This window comes from Homalodisca vitripennis, chromosome X, assembly GCF_021130785.1.
Source record: "Homalodisca vitripennis isolate AUS2020 chromosome X, UT_GWSS_2.1, whole genome shotgun sequence".
Lineage (NCBI taxonomy): Eukaryota > Metazoa > Arthropoda > Insecta > Hemiptera > Cicadellidae > Homalodisca > Homalodisca vitripennis.
Window position 1 is genome coordinate 57422995 of NC_060215.1, and position 22098 is coordinate 57445092.

The 22098-nt window shown below is 33.2% G+C and overlaps 1 protein-coding gene across 4 annotated transcripts in view; it reads left to right on the forward strand.

Moving 5' to 3' along the window:
• LOC124369031 (protein strawberry notch) overlaps positions 1–22098 on the forward strand; it is an 89795-nt gene that overhangs the window by 10913 nt on the left and 56784 nt on the right. For 3 of the 4 annotated variants that reach the window (XM_046826706.1, XM_046826708.1, XM_046826709.1), the window contains exons 2-6: positions 2762–2876; positions 10268–10459; positions 14695–14913; positions 17934–18124; positions 20847–20928. In XM_046826706.1, coding sequence (XP_046682662.1) covers positions 2762–2876; positions 10268–10459; positions 14695–14913; positions 17934–18124; positions 20847–20928 — 799 coding nt within the window. The remainder of the gene's footprint in view (positions 1–2761; positions 2877–10267; positions 10460–14694; positions 14914–17933; positions 18125–20846; positions 20929–22098) is intronic. The other variant, XM_046826710.1, reaches the window with a different exon arrangement.

A 22098-nucleotide genomic window follows, 5' to 3' on the forward strand; every position in this document is an offset into this window, starting at 1 on the left:
ATTTCAAGATTTAAGCAAATTTTTGTTCAACATCTCTGTATAGACCCGTTATAGAACAAGGAATATAATTATTTTGCAGACATGCTCCCTTGTTTAATATTCAATACTTCTGAAATTCTTGATAGACCATCCACATTTGTAGTATGATTTGTAAATACTGAGCTGAGAGAACAAACATTTTGTCTGTAGAGGCATCAGGTGTTTTGACAAACATTGTTGCTCCCAACTTGTGCAAGCGTACCTTTTAAAGAAGTCGTGCTTGCTTATGCATTGATGGATTGCATTGAAAATAGTACTACTGGAATTGTAATAACAATTAAAAAATAATTGGTACAATAGTACATGTTTTATAACAATACTGGTTTTTGTTAATTGGCTTTAACAATTTTCAATTAGTTCCATTTTGTTTATATCCAAGCAAATCAACACAATTATTTCTTTTCGTTTTTCCTGTTTTTATCACAACCTATGTTCAAAGTTTGGTATCTGTAGGAATACTAGTTCTAATGATATTTTTGTGTAAAGAATACAAAATGGCGGCTAGTGGCTAAACAACACATTTCTCTACCTATAGGACACTTTTTGTTTGAACTGATGAGTACTATAAGCCACAGAAGTTTGACACCTTTTTCTGAATACTTTGTATATTGTAAATGTTTACTTTTAATCCAGACTCCATCACACATAAGTATTAAGTACATTTTCATGCTTCATATAGGAAAATAAAATAATTGTCAAGAACAAAATATTTGAAATTCATACATTAATTTAATTAGATATTGCGTTTTGGACAAGCTGATAATCTAGCCAGAATTTTTTTATTTGTACAACCCAAAAACTATTGGCAACAGACTAGGATTGGCTAAATAGATAGATAGATAATAATTCTGAAATTTAATGGTACACATTACGAGGGTGGTTTGAACAGTTTCCGACCTAACAAAGATATGTTTTTTCTGAAAATTATTTTATATTTTTCAAAATAGTATCTTTGTATAAAACTCCACACACTTCTCCCAGCGATGCTCCCATCTCTGTAACCTGTTCAAATAGTACTCAGCATTTTGCTCTGCAAAATAATTATTCATGAAGGTGATTGCCTCATCATTTGACAAAAATCTTTGTCCTCCGAGCGCAATGTTTGGATGAGGGAACAAAAAGAAGTCACTTGGGGCTAGATCTGGTGAGTAAGGCCAAGGATTTCAAACTCTAATTTGTGGATTTTCGCTATGGCAACTGTGTAGTTGTGAGACAGTGCGTGTTGTCTTGTTGAAATAGGATTTAAGCAGGACTTCAGTTCACTCAAATGACTGTTACATAAAAACTGTTTCAAAAATTGCTGAAACTTTGTGAGTAACTGTCAACGGTTGAACAATGAAATTCAGTAGATTTTAATTTTTGAGTGCTGCCATTTTCACGTTTAGGTCGGAAACTTTTCAGACCGCCCTTGTATTCTTATTTTTATTCTGGTATCTAATCCTACACAACATGTGAAGAATAGTGATAAATTTTGTGTATTACAAATACAATAAGTCTAATGTTACTTAAAAGAAAATGTAGTAATAACACTTAAATGATGATATAAAAATTCTCTATTAAAACGAATTATATTTAAAAAAATGTATGTTCAGGAAAATCTCGGTTCTGATACTAAAAAGTGGAGTAACTAACTTCACTAAGTATAGCTGCAGTTCATAGCAAGTACTTTTTGAAAATATAGTGTAATACAGATAATGGTATTAAAACTGTACTTCTTTATTTTAGTGTCACTATTTTCAGAGTACAACTCATTACATGTAGATGTAACATATATAATCTTAAAAGAATAAGGTTTATAAGGTATAAAAGAATAACTATTGTACAATTTAGTACATAATGGTAGGATAGCATAGCTTTCATCACAAGCTAAAATGTCCTAAATATGTAACTTACTCTTTTTATGTAATTTGCTGTCTTGCCTTCTCGAATTTATAAACATATCCAAAACTATGTATGTCCAAAGTATAAAATGTCATGCTATTTTATCAGCAAAAAACAAAAGTATAAGACTACCAATATATAAAGTTCAGTTAGGGAAAATATTTGTTTTACTACAGAACTTTTACTCATATAAAAAACTAAAATATGTGGTACAAAACAGTATGCATAAGTTATTGAAATATCATCATCAAAGATAGTCCAGGATAGTCAAGTGTGGGTAATTTTGTTATAAACAAAAATATACTTTAAAGTTGTGAGGTTTTGTTTGGAAATTCATCATAATTTTTATGTTCTTAGAAAGAGTATAATTTGGCAACTTGTTAAAATTTATGTAACAAAATAATAGCAATAATTTTCATGAAAACAAAACATCAAACAAAATACGATTTTAAGGATTGGAAATAGGCCTAACTCAATTATAGACTCAACAAAATTACTTACATTAATGTCCTTAGTGATATCCCTAATGTCACTTGAACTACAAGGTTCATCAGTTATTCATTCTTAAAAAATATGTTTACAAAAACACAAACATTTACACATTAATCTTAAGCAAAATGATTAAAAAAATATTTAATTACATTGAACAAATTACCATTACAACAAATTACTGTGATGGCAATGAACTGCTAGAATAAAAAAAAAACAGCTGGGAGGTTTCTCTAGAAAATTCTATTGAAAAAACTAGCATATATTAGTTTTATTTACCATTTTCAGTATGTAGATACTTTTATTTTTTTTTAGTATATTACATGTTTAACAGTGTTTTTTTTTTTAACAGGTATCTAAGAAAACAAAATTCTCTGTAAAAGAAGAGGGTGATAGTGACATGTCTCCTGCAGCATCAGACAGTGACTTTGACGAAGATGATGATCCAGACAAGATTGAAGTTCCAGGTAATTTTTAAAATTATCAACTGAATTATTTAAAAATGTACATTCAGTTGCAATAGTTGTCATCCTGTACATTGTAGTGATGGGAGAATCAAATACTTAAAAAATAGATTGAAGCCAAAAACCTCAATCATATTTTGCTTTTACACAATATGAAAACATTCATTTTTGTCTTCATTGTTAACAAATGTATTTATTAATTGAATATTTGTACAATTATATATTTGTAAACTTTGAACATTTTAATTACTTATTCCAAATTATGAATCTCCCCTTAATTATTCTTTTCATATTCCAGATAGGTACTATATATTCGTCTAAAACCCTCCAATGAATACTTGTATATGAATACGAATACAGCTTTTGAATATACTATTAGAATATTATTAGTCTGAACAAAAGAATACTGTACGTTTGAATTTGATTCTCCAGAGAAATTTTATTCATTTCAAAATTATTCGATTTCATTTTGATGTATTTGAATATATGAATACCTGGGCTGTATTTGAATACTATTCAATTCTGTATTGATTCTCTTATCACTAGTGCATTGTGGTTTTACATTTTTGTCATAAGAAGATTTGCTTTTTCAAAAAATTACTAAACATATACTTGGTAATTATATTCACATTCTTTGTTTAAAGTTTGTTATTGGCGATGGAAGGTTTGAAAGGATAGTAGGATTTAGGAAATTTGCCATCGTTGTATTCATATGAGCACAAACTAGCCAAAATCCATCATATCATAGAGAACATTTTTCAGACATATTCAGTTCTAAATTAACTCCTCATAATTCCAAAGTCCCACACATGTATGGCCTTCCTAAAATCCACAAATCTGGCATCCCTCTCTGACCAATAATTAATTTCCGGAATTCACCATGTAGGGAAATAATTAAAGTCCTCTTGTGTTTCCTGACACTATTTGTAGGAAAGCTGACTTTTTCACTAAAAATTCCAAAGACTTTCGTTGAGAAGTCAAAACTTTGAAACTTGCTGAAACCGATGATTGGCTAGTTAGCTTTGACGTTGTAAGTCTTTTCACAATATACCAGTTCCAGAAACACTCAAAACCATTGCATTTCTGATAAAAGAAGATAAAACATTAAATGAGAGAACAAAACTTCCCATCCACATAATTATGAAACTGGAGCTGTGCACTCAATGTAACTATTTTGAACTAGAGGGTAAACTTACCGTCATAATTAGGATATGGAATGGGATCTCCTCTATCGCCCATTTTCGCCAATGTCTTTATGGAAGAATTTGAGTATAAAGCCCAAATTTTGAGTATTGGCTTCAACTTAGTCCAAACCGAAGATTTAATGGAGATATGTGAATGACACTTTCATCATCTTCCCTCATGGAGACACTGAACTTATGAATATGTCTCCAGAGACACTGTCCCACACAAACAGCATTTCTCCCTCCATTTGCCTTACCATGTAGGTAAAGTCCAAAACAAACTCCTCTTTCTGGATAAGTGTGTACAGGGTTCCCTCCCTGACTGTGAAAACCATGAATTTCGTTCACCGTGAAAAAAACCTTAACCCTTTAAGGAGTGCGTGTAAACTATACATAATGAGTAGGGATGTCATATGACTTATATTCTTATAGTGGCCCAAAGGAGCACGGACGTCATATGACGTTAAGCCTCTGTATTTTTGTATTATCGTAAATGCGATGCTATTACTGATTGCCTTTTAGTAGATTAGTCTGTAAAGTGGTTCCGTCTATCGGCAACATTCTTAACTTCCATGTTTGTGCTCGCAATCACTTGTAATCTGATTTTACCACCAGATCGCAGTAGCCACCTGGTAGAAGCCACTGACTCAAGGTCGCGTCGCGCACACGCATCGCTTTGCTGTCAGAATATGCAGCCACATTATACTAGCCTTTCCTCGTATACTGCATACTGTGGCCATATTTAGAGTGACATATTTGTTGAGCAACCATCTAGTTTGTTACTGTTGTCTAAATCGCAGACAATATTGATTGATTCTGTAGTAGTGAGGAAATAAGACATTTAATTTTGAAAAAGTACTGAAATATTGATTTGTAGAACACTAGTCCTTTTTTTTTAAGCTTTCAAATGTAAATAAACATTTTTAAGTGATTTTAAAGATTTTAATTTTTTACTCCTTTTGGTAACTTTTTGGATTTTATCCATTACTCATTTTAGCCTATCAAAAGAGGATGTCATATGACGTCCATACTCCTTAAAGGGTTAAATAAGCCGTGAATTTAATGTACTAACTATGAAAATCTCCACAACTTGCGATTAAATGGATCAATATACGTCATCGCCGTAACTGGTAAGGCCTGATTCACACATAAAGAGAATCGCACAAGCCAATCGCGATGACCCACGCCGATCGGTTATATATCATGCTATTTACTAGTGTACCATATTAAATGAAGCGGTTTACTCGAGTGAGTGCAAGCTGGCCAACCACTGTGTGTAGGAGCAACGATCGTAAACAATCGCCACTACTACTAGAAAGCAGCCGACAGCGGCGTGTTGTAGTTCCGGCGACGTAGTATTGTTTGGGGGAGCATTGAACAGTTCACAATGGCTACTAGTTGCCGCAGTTGATCCCATACCTATGAATAATTGTTTAACTGACAATTTATTATTGCTATTTATTTTACAATTATAACACTTTATAACTAGATTTTCTCATCAGTGCTTGTTGTTTTGCATGGCAAGAAAAGTGCATTTAATAATGATTTGGTTATTTTACCAAGGGCAGCATGTCAAAATTACACCTAAATTTCGGTACTAATTCATGTGATAAAATGTTATTGTGTTTGCTATTCAAAAAAATATAAACTTCATGCTTTATTCTAACTTATCATATGTATTAATAAAAAAATACTTTTTTTTTGATTGGCTAACAGGGTGGCCACCTGATCGGGGAAACCGGGAATAAGACGGAAATTTAACAGACCGGAAAAATAATTTTTCCCTCTCCAACTTATGAAGTCAAAATATAATTTGACAACTTCTTAAATCAAGAACTGATTAATCTCGAAACATTGTATTTTAAATGATGTGGTTCGTGAAATTGTGAATGAAGATCGATATATGTTCATGAGTTCCATCTTACGCCGATTGATCTAAGGTTACCTCCACTAGTGTAGTGGAGTTTATCTTGGTTAGTTCTACTCCTGTGTCACACCTTAAAAAAAAAAAAACGTAACAGTGCATTGGACAATTAGATCGGACAATAATTATGTTTCGGACTTTTGGCACTAAACGAGCGGTACGCTTTAAGCTGTAATGCGACAGAGCAGTAGTGACCACGATACAAAAAGGGTTTTTTGTACTGAATTATTACTCAGTTGCCGAAGTGGGGTCTGTGGACAAAGTTGTCCAACTTGAGTGAAAATACTATTCTTGAGTTTTTTGTTAGTACACCAGAATGTCAGTTGCATTTTTACCAAGCCTGATAAGATATATTTTGGAGAAGAAAGCAGTGGACTAGCTACAACAAGTAACGCCGAGAAGGGGGCGTTTGCGTCCTGTTTGCAATGACAGAATGAGCTGAGGGTTAAGGGGCAGGAGAAACATTTAATGTCTAGAATTGGTGGCAATATTCGCCATTGTGTGGTACTGCCCAGCCGTTTACATCTGGCCTGGCTAGTGTCGAGTGTTCCCTAGATGTACAACACAAACATTAAACTTTTAAGTCACTGCTCGATCCAGCGCTCAATAGTCCAACGTGCATGAGGAGCCTTATTAGTATGTTGTTTCGTAGTCCTTGACTATAATCTAACTAACGTGATTTGACAAACCACAGCCTTTCGTGTGTTTATTTACTTTGTAGTTGTGTTGTCCCGATGATGCGATTCTATTCTTGCATTATTTAAAAATCTAACACAAAAATTTAAGAACCTGTAATTAATAACATTGTAGTCGTTATCTGAGTGCAAATATAGAAGGTACTATTCTGTTCTTGTGTCTAAATACTTATTCTACAGATCGCGAACTAACCGCACTTCGGTAATTTCTGTAGCAGATAACATTCTTCATGTATTGGTTGTCAGTGGGATATATATTGAGAGTCACAATACTTTTGTGGGACTCTAACCAGGGCTACCACCAATGACAAAAATATGGAAAAGTGTGCATTATGCATGAATTTCTGACTCCGGGAAACATGTGTAAATATGTATTTTTTTCATGAATGGAAATTTTAATAATGTCCCTTATGAATATGGATTGTTTCTGATACTTGATACTGTGGCTTTTTCACGATTTTACAACATTACTGATATGGAGAAGCTGATCTCCAATCCAAAAATTAGTCGTGCTAAAAATTTATTTATTTTTTTATCCTGAGGATAAAAGACGGTTAGTCCCCGCGCTTAGTCCTAAAAAATTCCTCACCTCCCTTACTTATATTTGTGTGCTCAGAATGCTTTTACAGAAGCCGATCACATTTGAGGGCTCCTGTTCTCTGATTTCCTTGGGGCTGAGGAGATATGCTCCCAGGAATCTTTTCAGAATTTTTGATATGGCAGGACAATTTAACCAAATATGCTCTGCTGTTCCTCCTCTTCTCCGCAGAGTCTACATTCATCAGTCTGGCTCATAAAATGTTTCCATAGGGGGCCATGTCCTGTCAACATCCCTAATATCAGTCTTATATCCTCCTTATCCTGATCTAGGAGAGCTGCCCACCCTTTAGCATAAGGAGAGATAAACACTTTAGATTGTCTTAATCCTGAGGCTCTACTCCAATTAATGTTTCTTATCCTCTTTTCCCAATCTTTTACAAGAGCTAACAAACTATTGTTAGTTAACAAATAATATATTAGCTATAATTAGTGTATTTTATATTATTTAATTTTGGCGCATCGTTGAGAGTCTGCACTGTTGATTGGCAGTACACAAATTACCAATTGGTTAAACATATTTTTTTAGTTCTTTGTATATAAAACTATTTATAAATATATGGTAACAGAATAATGTGATTTATAAATAATATTTGAATTGAAGTTGGTTTTTTTTGTGTCTATATTTGTCAATGCTAGCTTGTCTGCCGGTTCTATGCGCGGATTTTAACTCCTCGATAGTAAACAGACGGTCGCTAATTTGTATCTTATCCGTACGTCGTACTTTGCGTTGTTGTACATAAATATATTCTCTATAAATATACATCCATACATTTTTACGTAAATGTAATATATTCTGGAAGCTCATTTTGTAACCTACCATTTCTATTACTTAAAAAGAAAAATGACTTGTAATTTTAAATATATTCATTTCCCTGCATCTCTGCAAATTCCTTTGAAGTAGCGTGGTATTCTTGGGCTTCCCCCTCCCCCCCCAAAAATAAATAAATTAAGTAGAGTTCAGATTAAAATTATTGGTTTATTTGTTGATTGTACTGAACCGACCTTGTGTACCGGTGATATCATTGTCTCGTACCGAAGGTTCGTCCATCGCTACACCTCTGACCTGCAATACTGGACTGCAGTCTGCCCCACGGTAGCGCTGTGTTGGTATTTATTTGTTATCTTTGTATTTCCGAATTGGATGCATATATTTTATAAACATCACAGAAAGGAAAGTTATTAGGTATATACGATGGTATATCAACACATTGAAAGACACAGAGATTAACAACTAAGTAGCTTAAACAAGTTATTGGGATAAATCGTCACTGAATTTCATGCATATTGCTAGCGACAAAATGCTAGAGCACCGCAGCTTTGTGGCATTTCTTACAATTATATTAGTATTATATGTTATTGATAATAAACCGACATCTTGTTTCAACATTCACCCTTATACATTTTTAGTACAATGTTAATGGGATTACGGTTGCACTTGACTGCTGGAGTAATTGATAATTACTATTTTTAGTTTTAAAAATATGTTGATGTTTTATTTAGTAGTTTTCTAAATTTTAATGTTGCGTTATCAGTTATGATATCTAACATTTTATGCGTTATTTTATTTTCTAACTTGTTAAAAATAATATAAAATGAATATTTATTTTATCGGACAGTTAATAAACGTAATAATATTTATTGCTACGAAACATGGTTGGATTGTTCATAATTTCTTCAGTACTAGTTCTAGGACATTAAAAACATACTGATATCATATGGTACGCACTATCTTGTAGATATCCCAAGTAGGATAACAGAGAATAACAGAAACATCAGATAGTGCCATTGATAATGTTTTCACAAATATTTATAACAAATTTATCAAAGCGACAGAGCTGAATTCCCAACTTTTAGACCATGATGGCCTAAATAGTTTTTGTGATATAAAAGAAAATTTTATGAGTAAAATATTGAATATATTATTTAATCTTTAAGAAAACATGGATTGAAGTGTACATATCTCTTATGGATACTAAATTTGGTATATTCCGTGAACTATTAATTGGTTATTTCTATACAGGTTTCCTAAACCTCTTTACAGATGTATTAATAAAAACCCCGAGATAACTGAAACCTTATAGTTGAGAAACTAAACATTATTGATTTTAGTGAAATCGAAGAGAATGAAACAAGTGAATGAGTAGGGAACTATAGGTTAAAAATAATTTATTTAGGAGAAAAATAATTCCTGCAAAAAGAAGTTATTGTCAAAGCAGTGTTAAAGAGCCCCCAAATGTAAATAAGAGCACATGGATTACAATTAATTTAAGAAATTGTGTCAAACAATTTTATAGATGAGAATTTAAGTTTACAAATTAATAATATATTTTTTCAAATCCTAGTGATGTAAGTGATCAATTTAATAAGTAAGTGGTATAGCAAAGGGAAGTGATGGATCCAACTTAAAATTTTCAAGGTTTAGCCTTAAGAAATGAGATAAAACGAATATTAATAATTGCAGACATGTCACTCTTTTGCCTACAATATCAAAAATTCATGAAAAAGTTATTCAAGTGCCACTCACTAACTACCTAGAAAATAATATTTTACTAAATGACTGATATCACTATTTCCGTCAAGCCCAGTTTAGTTCTGACTGCTGCAAATGATTTTATTGATTCTATGATAGACTCATTAGACAAAGATGAAAAAGCGGTTGGTATATTTTTAGATCTTCAAAAAGCTTTTGGTTCCTGTATATTTAACAATTTAACTTCTATATATAACAATTTATTATTTCCAAAAGTGTACAAATTAGAATTACAAAACAATACCCCCTAAAATGGTTAAAATTGAATCTTTCCAACTGAAGTAAGTTTGTAAAAGTTATAAGCCATAACAATTTTAAACATCACTTTTCATCATTAACTAAAGTAACAAATGGGATTCCTCAGGGATACATTTTAGGTTCACACTACCGTTTGCCTGCTATTTTACGAACCTACAAGGAAAATCAATTCTGCCTTGTCGTCATACCTTTGTTATTTTCAGGAGGCGGTAAAGACCTAGCGACCTCAGCTACATTAAACAATAGAATAGAGGAAAAACCAGTGCTATCAATGTCCAAAATGTCACAACAGTATCAACAACAGCAGCAGCTTCAGCACCAGCAACTGCAACAACAGCAATCATTGTTGAAGGGCAAGCTTCAGCAGACCATGTACAACCTCAACAAGTTGCAAGGTAGCAGTAACACAATTCATTTTTATTTTTATATAATTCTGGTGTTTGTATATTATTATCAAAACAGGCACACATTTTGAATATAACTCATATTTCAAAAAGTAATATTAAGTTTTTGTGTTATTATAGAACAGTTTAATAAATTGCACAAACTGCAGAAAGGTTATGATGTACCTGTGAAGTATGCCTCTGTAATGGGTGGGGGGACAGTTGGGATGCTTTACTCTTTGAACTCAAAGAAATCATTGATTACTTAACCCTTTGAACCCCAGGCGACGAAATATCGACGCTGAGAAAATAAGCGAAGATCCCCGCGGCGACGATGTATTGTCGCCAATGAAGATGCGAGAATCCCCGGGCGACGTAATATGGTATATGCCATGGTATATGCGTTTAATACATATTTATTTGAAATCGTAAAATACTTATTTTACGAGTATTAATACATATTTATGAATATTTTAGTATAATGCAAATTTTTTGTTAGTAACATAGTGTATTTAAAATAACATCTATGCTCAAAAAAATATATTACTCTTTGTTGCTACAGCTGTATTTGTTTACAAAGCGGTCTAATGTTACGTATATTGTGTTTGTGCGTGTGAATTGAGTTAAATGTTGTAATTGAGGACTGTTTTTAGTCACTTTTCTTTAGTTTTAATCTTATAGTAATAATCAGTTCTGTGAACAATGAGTGACAACATTGTAAATCACCCGAGTGAATTGGACAGACAACTGGATGTTGACCTATCAGATGACGATTGGTCTGGCGTCTCATCAGTTTTCAGTGATGACACTGATGTTGATCCTACCTATAGGCCAACTATCTCGGACTCAGGTGACGAAGAAATGCCATTTAGTCAGCTATCTACTTCTCGCGGTAACGCCGCCGCTAGGCCTACTCCGGACAATGACCAACCGGCCTCAGTGAGATCGCGGTTGCAAAATCTTTATCTTTAGAGATATCAATATAATTGTTTTTGTACATACATAAAACTAAATTTAGTAAAATAAAATTTGGGTGCCCATGGTAAAAATTTTTCTTATTTTTGAATTAAAAAATCTTAAAATCTATTTTTTTACCTAAAAAACTATAAACATATATTTTAAAGTTATTTTAATGTTGTTAAACAATTTTTTATACTTCAGACTAAACTTTTTCTGTGTACACAATTTCATTCTGGACATTTTGGTGTGTAATACAAGACAATAGCATAAAAAATAGCAAAAATATTAATTTTTTACGAACAGTATGCAATACAGCTGTTTCTGCTCCGGGGATTCTCTGTAGTTCTTAGGTGAAATGTTTTTGGTACGTTTTTCCCACCATCAATATTTTGGTCTGGGGTTCAAAGGGTTAAATATGATAAATGAATGTTCCTGAGTTAAAAAAAGTTTGATGATACTGAAATATGAGTATACAATTGAATGTCATAAACTTCATTGCATAAACAGGTTTTGATGATACTGAAATATGAGTATACAATTGAATGTCATAAACTTCATTGCATAAACAGGTTTCTTGGTTTTTAGTGTGGAAGGAATAAAAAACCAGACTTGTTGTCTCTTGCACTTCTAGGGAACCTTACTTGGGATGAGCACATTTTGGCTTTGCAAAAAAAAAGATCTCTTCCGGATTATTCGCTCTTAAATCCATGTCCAAATACTGCTCAATAGAAATTCAATAAACCATTTACTATGCCCACATACATCCTGATATGATCTTTGGTGTTGCGTTGTATGGGGCCACTAGTAATAAAAATCTGCGAAGCAATCTGCAACTTCAAAAAAGGCAATTAGAATAATACTAAATTTAAAGAAACGGGATTCTGTGAAAGATTATCTTTCTAAATTGAGAATTTTAACTGTTTATGGAATGTATATACTTGAAACATTAATAATAATCAGATCAAATGTTTACAAATTACCTCGATTAGGTCAAGTCATGACTACTTTACTCGAAATAGAAACCAATTGGTAGTACATAAACACTTGTTGGAATTTCATTATAAGAAACCAAGCTCAGCAGGAATTAAGTTTATAAATAAAATTCCAAAAGACTTACTCAGTATAGAAAATAATTTACTGTTGAGAAACACCTTAATATTGAAATATTTTTAACCAATAAAGTTTTATATTCATTTGAAGAATTTATGGAAATATAAAAATATGACTGATGCCGTTCTTTATTTGTATAATTTTAAGTGTAATTGTACAAATTATGGAATAAAGTTGTTTTGAATTTGAATTAGGTGGTTGCAAAATCATCTGTTGAGGTACTATACTACTGTCGTGTCCAACTGTACATGAATAGAGGAAATTTTTATGAGTAAGCTCAAACTTTTAATCCTGACAATTTGTTTCTACAAGGAATTCAAACTGATGCATACTTATCAATTAATTTAACATGCTGTTTCTTTAAACAGTACTCATTTCAGGTAATATATTTTAGCTGTTACAAATAAAACATTGTGATTGTGCATAAATAACTTCTAATTTTTGTCCGAAATGTTACTTTTATACAATTTTATGTGAATACATCAGTAACCTAAAAGAAATGTATTTATTTTACATACATTACACAATTCATAGTGAATAGTTCTTCGTGGTAGAGTCAAGAAGCTCTCGGAATATATTTATATATACTTATTGAACAAAGTTAAAAACTTAGAAATCTATTTTCCCTCAAAACACTCTCTTTCTGCAACATTACACTTGTACCAACGTTTATACAACTGTTCATAACACTTTTGGGAATCATTTTGTGAACGTTCTTTTAGTGTTTTCGTCGCAGTTTCCTTGACAGGCTTGCTGGTGCCAGGTCAGGCGAGTAGGGTGGATGTTCTAGCGTAGGAACTCTGTTCTTGGCTAGATAATTACATACTAATAAAGATGTGCACGGGCATTGTCATGAAGCAAAATCCTATTGTTTCCCGCCCATTTTTAAGAGTGTTTCCTCCTGATGGCATCTCTTAAGTGCCTAAGTATTTCCACATAAAGTTCTTTGGTCACTTTTTACCCCTCTGGAATGAACTCATAGTTAATTAAACCTTTGTAGTCAAAAGTTTGGATCTGCATCAGCCAAATTAACTCGCCAGCCATTGATATGTGATTTTCTCTGTGGTTGTCAGTCAGCATTTTTGGAACCATTCGCAAACAAATTTTCTTATAAATATTATTTTGAAACATTATTCTTTTTTATAGCACTTCAAATCATAGTAACTGGACTTTGAGATGGGAAATGTTCTATATCTACAGCATTGTGTATGTGACATGTTTTGTGTTAAAGAGGCAATATGGTAATTTTGTTGTAAATAACAAACATAACATTTATGCTACACAGTTTGTTAAACATCAGTGTTTAATTAAAATCAATGTTTCTTTTCATAACAAGTGATGTTAGGAGTTAACTGTAATAGTTTAACTTTTTAGATCCTAAACAGTAATATTATTTATACTGTTTCAGAAAAATGTAATTACTTATGCTACAGCCATTTTTAAATACAATTTAGTCAGCATCATAGTCAAAGTTTAAATAAAATCCAGAGGCTCAACTAGTTACCTGGTGTTTTACTTGTATATCTTTTCTATGTAAGAAATGCTATTGAGTATATAGCGAATATATGATAATAATCATGATTACTAAGTATTAAATGTGTTCATATGATTGTCAAAGTTCGTAAGGATTTTTTTTATTTGTGAGTATATTCTATTCACTTTAGATTCTTTTACATAAGATTATTTTGTGATAACCTGTGATATTAGTACTTTAATTTTTTTAATAATTTGTTAGTAGTTATATCTCCTGTTATTTATTTATTGTTATTACATTTATTTTATTGTTGTTTTTTATTTGATATCTATTTATTGTTATTTATTTATTTGTTGTTGTATTTTTATCTATTTATTGTTATTAATTTCCTTTTTTTGTTATATATAATGTTTTAGATGTGTTATATGTATTTAACGAGATGCTGCTAACACCATATTTACTTTTTTTCTTTTTAATAAGCAAATTGTGGCATTATTCACATTACCATGTGTGTATAAAATTTACTTACAGCTAATTTTGTAAATGTTAATCATTATACTTGTTCTGTGGGATATTAAAGGTGTGATAGGAGTAGGCCATTTATTTATAATATAAAGTGACGTCCATTGTTGTCATAAGTGCTTAAAGACAATAAAGATTTCTTGATTTTTTGATTAATTCTAAATCTAGATTATTGATTTAGGCCCAATGCCCAACAAACTTCCAGGACTTGTGACCAAAGGTAACATGACCCCAGGGTACGAGATGGTCCGAGGGGCTGTAAGCGGAATGCCTGGTCAATATGTCAACATGCCCTCTCCAGGCAACATGCTGAACATGGCTTACCCTCCCATGGGCTTCCCTAGCAACATGATGCCACCCAATATGAATCCAGCCCAGTTCCTTCAGCAGAGTTTACAAGGTACACCTTATTGTTTTGTTTGATATCCTCTATCTTTATCAATTTGATTAGACATAAATGTAAACCCTACAAATCATGGCTTGAAAAAGTAAGACCGAAAATGTATAAACCCCTACTCCCAGATAGATGATGATAGCAAACAATTGTACAATGTCAGATCCAATACAAATACAGTAGTTCCTCAATAAACCAACACAATTCAGACCAGACACAAGTCAGATTAGTAAAAAAACGGATTATTGAAGTCAACTGAAAAACACGTTTAAATTACATAATAGAATGTATTGTTACTCAAAAAGTCAATTCTTTTTTTTTACCTCGCAAAAACTCCACTTTCCTCGGCATTATACACCTGGTCCGGACCAAGTTTCAAATCATTGACAACTTTTAGTAAGTTTTGTTCATAAGGCTCAACCACTGATTCATGAACAAAATAGTAATAAAAAAGTAAAAAAATGTTGATTCCAATATCTGATAATATTTAAAACCACAAATAAAGTCACAGTAAAGTACAGCCTCACTGTTTTACTATCATTAAATATAGAGTACAAAATTTATCAATTTAACACACTACAAAAACTAACCACCAATAAATTATGAACAACACAATAAGCACACACAAAAAATCATCAAAATATCTAACAAACTTCCTCTATTATATGTACACTATTCAAAAACAGAAAAACAATGCTGTTAAATACACTGTCGTTATGAGCTGGTATCGCAAATTGACAGCTATGATGACACCCTGCCTTTGTCTACTGGCCAGATTACTGGGGGGCCGGACTGGTGCAGGGCTGGACTATAGAGGGACTACTGTATACTACCTTTATTCATTTAGTTTTCACAGGTTAATAATAATTCATGTGGAACACTATCCAAAGCTTCTGTTAGATTCATAAACATACTCTTCTATCAGTAGAGTCTAGTATCTGATTTTACAAATAATACTAACATCCACCACTGAAATTTCCTTCCTAAAACCAAATTGTTCACTTTACGAGGTCTGTCCAATAAATAAATGAACTTGTGCAAGCCAGCAGCCATGACACAGACTATAGTCCCACTTACTGGCGGCACTAGTTGCCTGAGACCCAGTGAGCCGTCAGTGCTTGGATCATCAAACTGTGCTTATGGTGGTAGTTATGTTAGATTCTGTTGTCCTTGCTTTTAATATTTGTTGAAAATGGAAATTGATGAAATCACAGAGCAACGAATCTATATCAGTTTTTGTGAAGTGTGATAAAAGTTATCAAGAAATTACTGAAATGTTAACAGTTGTTTATGGTGATAATTCCCTGAAGAAAATATCCATTTTCAAGAGGATAACCATTTTAAAGATTGCTGACAAGATGCCACGGATGATGCAAAGCCAGGACAACCTTCAACCACCTGTATCGACAACATTGATCGTGTACTGTCCCTTGTCCTTATGGATTGTAGAAAAACTGTCTGAATGATAGCTGATGGATTGAATCTAGAAAAATCAACAGTGCACACTATTTTAACCAAACATTTGAGTTAAAAAAATCGTGCCCAAGCTGTTGACACCAGATGAAAAGTTGAAAAGAGCTGAATGTGTTACCAACTGGAAAAATTCACCATGACAATGCACCTGCACATTTAGCATTGATTGTTCACCAGTTTCTGGTAGGAAATTCAATAACCATCCTCGTCATCTTAGATCTCGCCCTCTGCGACTTTTTCCTATTCCTAAAATGCAAAAATGTGATGAGGGGATGTCACTGGGAAGATAAGGACACAATGAAGCCACAAATAATGAGAAAACTAAAAAGCCTAACTGTTAAGGATTTCCAAGGGTGTTTTAAACAGTGGAAAAGAAGTTGGAATAAGTGCATAGCAACGAATGGATAGTACTTTGAAGGGGAAAAAATTCGATTTTGATTAAATTTTGAAAAATAAAGTTTTTACAGCCTCAGTTTGCATGCTTACTGGACAGACCTCATGTAATATATTGTTTTCTTCAAAACACTGTGAGATGGGTATACATTATACCTCTCAAATAGTTGTGAAAAAGAAAAATCTAAGCAAGTTAATATAATTGACCAATCCATTAAAATTAATATTTTTAAGCCTTATTGAGATTTTTACATTTTTAGGAATATTCCTGTCCTAAAAACATTCTGTTATGTAAAGGAATGGATGCACAATGTTTTTTTCTTGTTTTATATACAATGCATGGATGGGATGCATTGGAGTATACCATCCCATTCGAAAAATAATCAATAACAAACACTAAAGATACATTTGTGCTAAAGCAGATAACAAAAGTTTTAGATTTTTAAAACTGATTTTAACTTTAAATAGTACTGTTTTCTGAACTCCAATGCATCCCATCCCATTTACCATTTATGAGTCATGAATTACCCATAGTCAACCAGTTATTTTCTTTGTAACAGCTCAGGTCAGATCAAAGATGTGAAAAATCAGTGGACTCATAAAATCTGTACCTTAACCATATGCTGTTTGCCTATGTATATGATTCAGAACCAAGCTGTCAGATATTGAAATAATACGCTTACTTTATTTCAGCAACAAAATTTATATAACATAATCTAACTATAAAATCCTGATAAGATTGATACCACACAACATAAATAGGGTAGTATGTAAGTTATAACATTTCCAAATTATTTTTCATGTAAATGGTTAAAGTATTCCTGTCTATGTCAAACACGGTATCAGTTGTGTCAGAACTTTGTGATCTAAATATAAACTCATCTAATGTACTTGAGTTTGATACACCTATATGGATACTGTAATTAATTGATTTACTAGTCCAACTAAAGGTTGGCCAGGAGCAAGGCAGGCAGTCCAACCTTTCAGAAAGCTTTTGACAGATTTTTAAAATTATTATGTATAGTCTGTGAAAAATTGTAATTGTCAAAGAAATAAAATCCTGTCAGAAGCTGTCAGTCGAGAGTCAGTGAAGTTTTATTATATAAGTTTATTATTCAACAAACTTATAGCAGACTTTTGCTGAAGGTGTTGTTTTGCAGGTATGGGTGGTGGTGGAGATATGGGTTATCCTCCAAACTTAAGTAACATGGGTGCATTGGGGCAGTTTTTATCAATGGGCAACAGCCAGTTCCTGAATCAGCTATTGAGCCAAGGCATGCATCCTGGTGTATGGCCAGCCATGTTACCCAACAAAGCAGTCTCTAACATGTGGGCTAATGAGGAATCTAAGGTGAGTGTGGATCTTAACTGTATTTGTTCTGAATGTAGTTTTTTGGTTTTGAGTGGCTTAAAAAATTAATTTCAAACCCAAATTTGATAAATCTTTTTTATTCTCATAATGGTTTTATTTGTTTTTGTCATTTTGCACTCAGAGATCCATCTTAAACAGATGGTAGTTAAGTAGGCAATGTCGTCATCAGACTAGAGAACAATCTAGTCATGTGGGTATATGACAGCTTTCGCTTGTTTCAGGCCTGGGAGACCTTCTCAGTAGAGAAGTCTCCTCAGCTTCCCATTTTGTGACGGTGTTCTTGACTTGAGACTTAGCCAAGTCACAATAGGGTTCCGGGCCTTAGAGTAGCTACATAGTTCCAGCTCTCACCAACTTGTGCCATTCTGGAGCTCTGGTATGATAACCTGGAATGGGTGATCAAAGCAGAATTATTCAGCATTACATCTGAGCAGAATATGAGCACATGTGGATTTTCTCAGTTATTGATTATTCATATGCCCAGCCAAGTGTCTTGGCTTACTTGGATTTGTCCCTTGAAGCAGTCTTACCAGACTAAGGGCTGCTTGACTCTTCACATAATGATGGAGGAGTCAGCCCATACAAGGCTTTCAGACCTGTGGAAATCAGCTCATGACTTCACTAATACATAGACAAGCTAGGCGCTAAACGCTTTGAAGTCACGGATGAGTCGGAACCCGGAAAATGAGTTTTCAAGAGAAGGCTGATGACTACGGTCTACATATTCTTCTGTAAAAGAACCATCAGCCTTCCTTAAGAGACCAATAGGATTGGAATGGTCTCTTTCGAGGGCCTTCTGCAATCTGGATGTTTCAGGAGTTGATTGCAAAAATCCCTTCATTTTCTCCACTTGGATTCGCGGAGCCCCTTATTATATTCAGTCAAGGCAGCTTTATATTCAACCCTCTGACCTTTTGGCACTGTAAAGGGCCTTCTAGCTTTTCTCCTCAAATTTTTGAGTCTATCTTTCCATCAGGACACATTGCGCCTGGTCACTTGTTTCTGTGGGCAGCTTTCGCCATAGGCTTGAGAATAGTATTATGGAGGCTGTCAACCTTTTGATCAAGACTGTCCGTAACCCGAACAGCTACTTCTTGATCTTCGAAGATTGCCTCAAGTGCTTTCGAACGATGCAACCCTCAATCAATCAGTCCTGGAACTCTGTTAATTACCACACAAGACCCTGTTGTTATAAAATTAAACAGGATATGATATTGCAAATAGAAAGAGATGGTATAACAGATACACATCAATTGTGTATCAAATTAATCATGGAAGGGTTAGCGAGTCTCAAATCCAGAACCACCTTCCTTATTTGATTTTTTTAAGGTGGCATTTCTACCCCTGTTAACTATCATTAAGTTATTACTATTAATGTATTTTATCAAAATACTCACCCCTAAGGTTTGTGTCAGAGCTCCCCCATACCAGATGGTGAGCATTGGCATAAACATTTGATGATGCAAGGTTTCATTGTCCTCTTGCAGTACTAGTGAGGTCGTTGACCTCAGCAGAAGGTGTTGCATCACCATCACCCGGGAAGAAGGCAGAGGCCACTACAATCTCCATTCAACCCTCTGGAGTCTGTAGTCATAGCAGGATTGCAGACAAATCTCTAGTCATGAGGTCCGGAATAGGCAGGAAACACATATTGCTAGACAACAGGATACATAACCTAGGATTTAGGAAATTATTATCTAAAAAAACAATGTTGCCTATTACAAAAATCGAGATTCAGTCAATAATAGCCAAACATCTGGAAGAACCGGTCCCTTCAAATCAAATTTCCGAACTTTTTTGGAGCACTTGAAGTAATAAATAACAAAAAATAGGCCAAAGCCCATGATAGTTAGGAAATATATAAATTAGTATAGAACCAAAGGTACAACACCGTTACAAACAAAAATCATTTCTAAATTCTACCCTATTTAAAATACCAAAAACAATTGAAGGCTTTGAAACTTTACAACCTAACAACACTGCAGAAAATAACAATACTGGGGTAGCAACTATAGGGGAAAACCTAAAGCTGAAACTAAAGAGGAGGCCACCTTCTCTCTCTTTTTACCAAAACACTAAAAATCTATTGTCTTCACCCAGCAGTGGGACGCCATTACCACTCCATACCCCTGTGCCCGACACCACCCTCACACCTCTGTGCTATGACATGCTTCATTTATATAGTGAAAAGACAGTGTTAGTGACTAATAACCATGTGAAGGTGCTGCAACTGTAGTTAAACATGTTACAGTGACTATTGAACAAACCCTTCCAGAACTTCAAAGGCAAGGTAATCATGAAACCCACCACTACAACAAAGCTGACACAACAGCACTGATATCACAGTTTCAAATGGTCATTGTTTATAAAAGTAGTGCAGATGAGGTCGTCATAAGGGAAAACAAACTCCTATTCTTCTCTCACCCATTTCTTACCTCCGCCTCACCAGGTGATGTGTGAGAGAAAGTGATCAAGCTCAACTTTTTAGACTGCAAAACTTTCAGTTATAAACGTTTCATCATTTCCCATCAGGTCGGATATCGGAGCTGCTGGATATCATTGGTTTTATAGTACTAATTTTGGATATTATAAGATTGGAAATGATTTGATTAATTTTCCAATTGATGTGAAAGGAAATAATTTGTTTGTAATAGTAGATAATAAATATATACATCCTTATAAAACCCGTAAAATGTTTTAGATAAGAGAGCAAGATGATGAAGAAAATGATGATGAAGACATGGGAGTAGCTGAAACCTATGCAGACTACATGCCTCCAAAATGTAAGTTATTTTTGCCTCAATTGATTTTTCAAAGAAACGGTAGTTGACTGGTGTGTAAGTACCATAGAATTTCGATTTGATAATTGTTATAATGTTATTGAAATTTTTATTGAATTATTATTTTATTAAGTGATGTAAAGAAAATTTAGATTGGTTATTTCTTTATCAAACCCACTCTTATGTACTTATAGGTCTGCTGTCATAGGTGGGAGTTGGTTACAGTAACCAGTGATTGATGTTTAACCATTGCTATTACAGTTTGACGTCTTAATATCCCATTGGAAATCACTGTAGTACAGTGTATTATGTATTTTATTTTGTGTTCATTTTCCAAACTTTTTTTACTGAACAACCATATTATTTAAGCGATACAGATCCTGGACCCTTTACTGACACACACACAAATTATGTAGTACTGTACCATTCAATTTAAATAGAATTGAATTTATCATAGTTTAAATAGATTTATTAAAATGTCTTCTATTATTTAGAAGTGAGAACCAACCAATTTATTTTGTTTGTTGGTGTTAGCTAGGATGATAATCTTATTTTTGTTGTTGAGTTCACTTATCATTGTTGCTGGTAGTAATGGGAAGTGAAACTTACATGATTTACAAGTTGATAAGGTGTGTAGTGATTAGTGATGTAAATAGCCCGGGTATTTATAAGTCGGGGAAGTGCCCAGGATAAATGCCTGAGAAAATACCCAGAATTCAGAAATGCCCGGGGCACGTCTTCATTCATTTTTAAAACATATTAGTTGTAGAACACTTATAATTTTTTTAAGCTATATATCCATCAATATTTATTCTACTGATTTATTTTTATAGATATAACGTATTAATCTGTGTAAATATAGTATGATTTTTAACTGAAATATTTTAATGACTTTTTGGGTGAAAAATTAATAAACACTACTCTATTAATTCTCTAGCAGTTTTGATGCATTTATTGACCAATGGTTTATATACAATACTAATACTGAATACATAGTAGCCTATGTTAATTATTGAAAAAGAAAAATCATTGAAATTGTATATTTTGATTTAAAATTAAGTATAATCATTATAATTAATTTAAAATTAAAATATAATATATATTAGATAATCAAGTGAAGATAGTGAAATTGTTCTGAATTTTGTGAATTGTTTTGATGAGCCGTATTCTTTT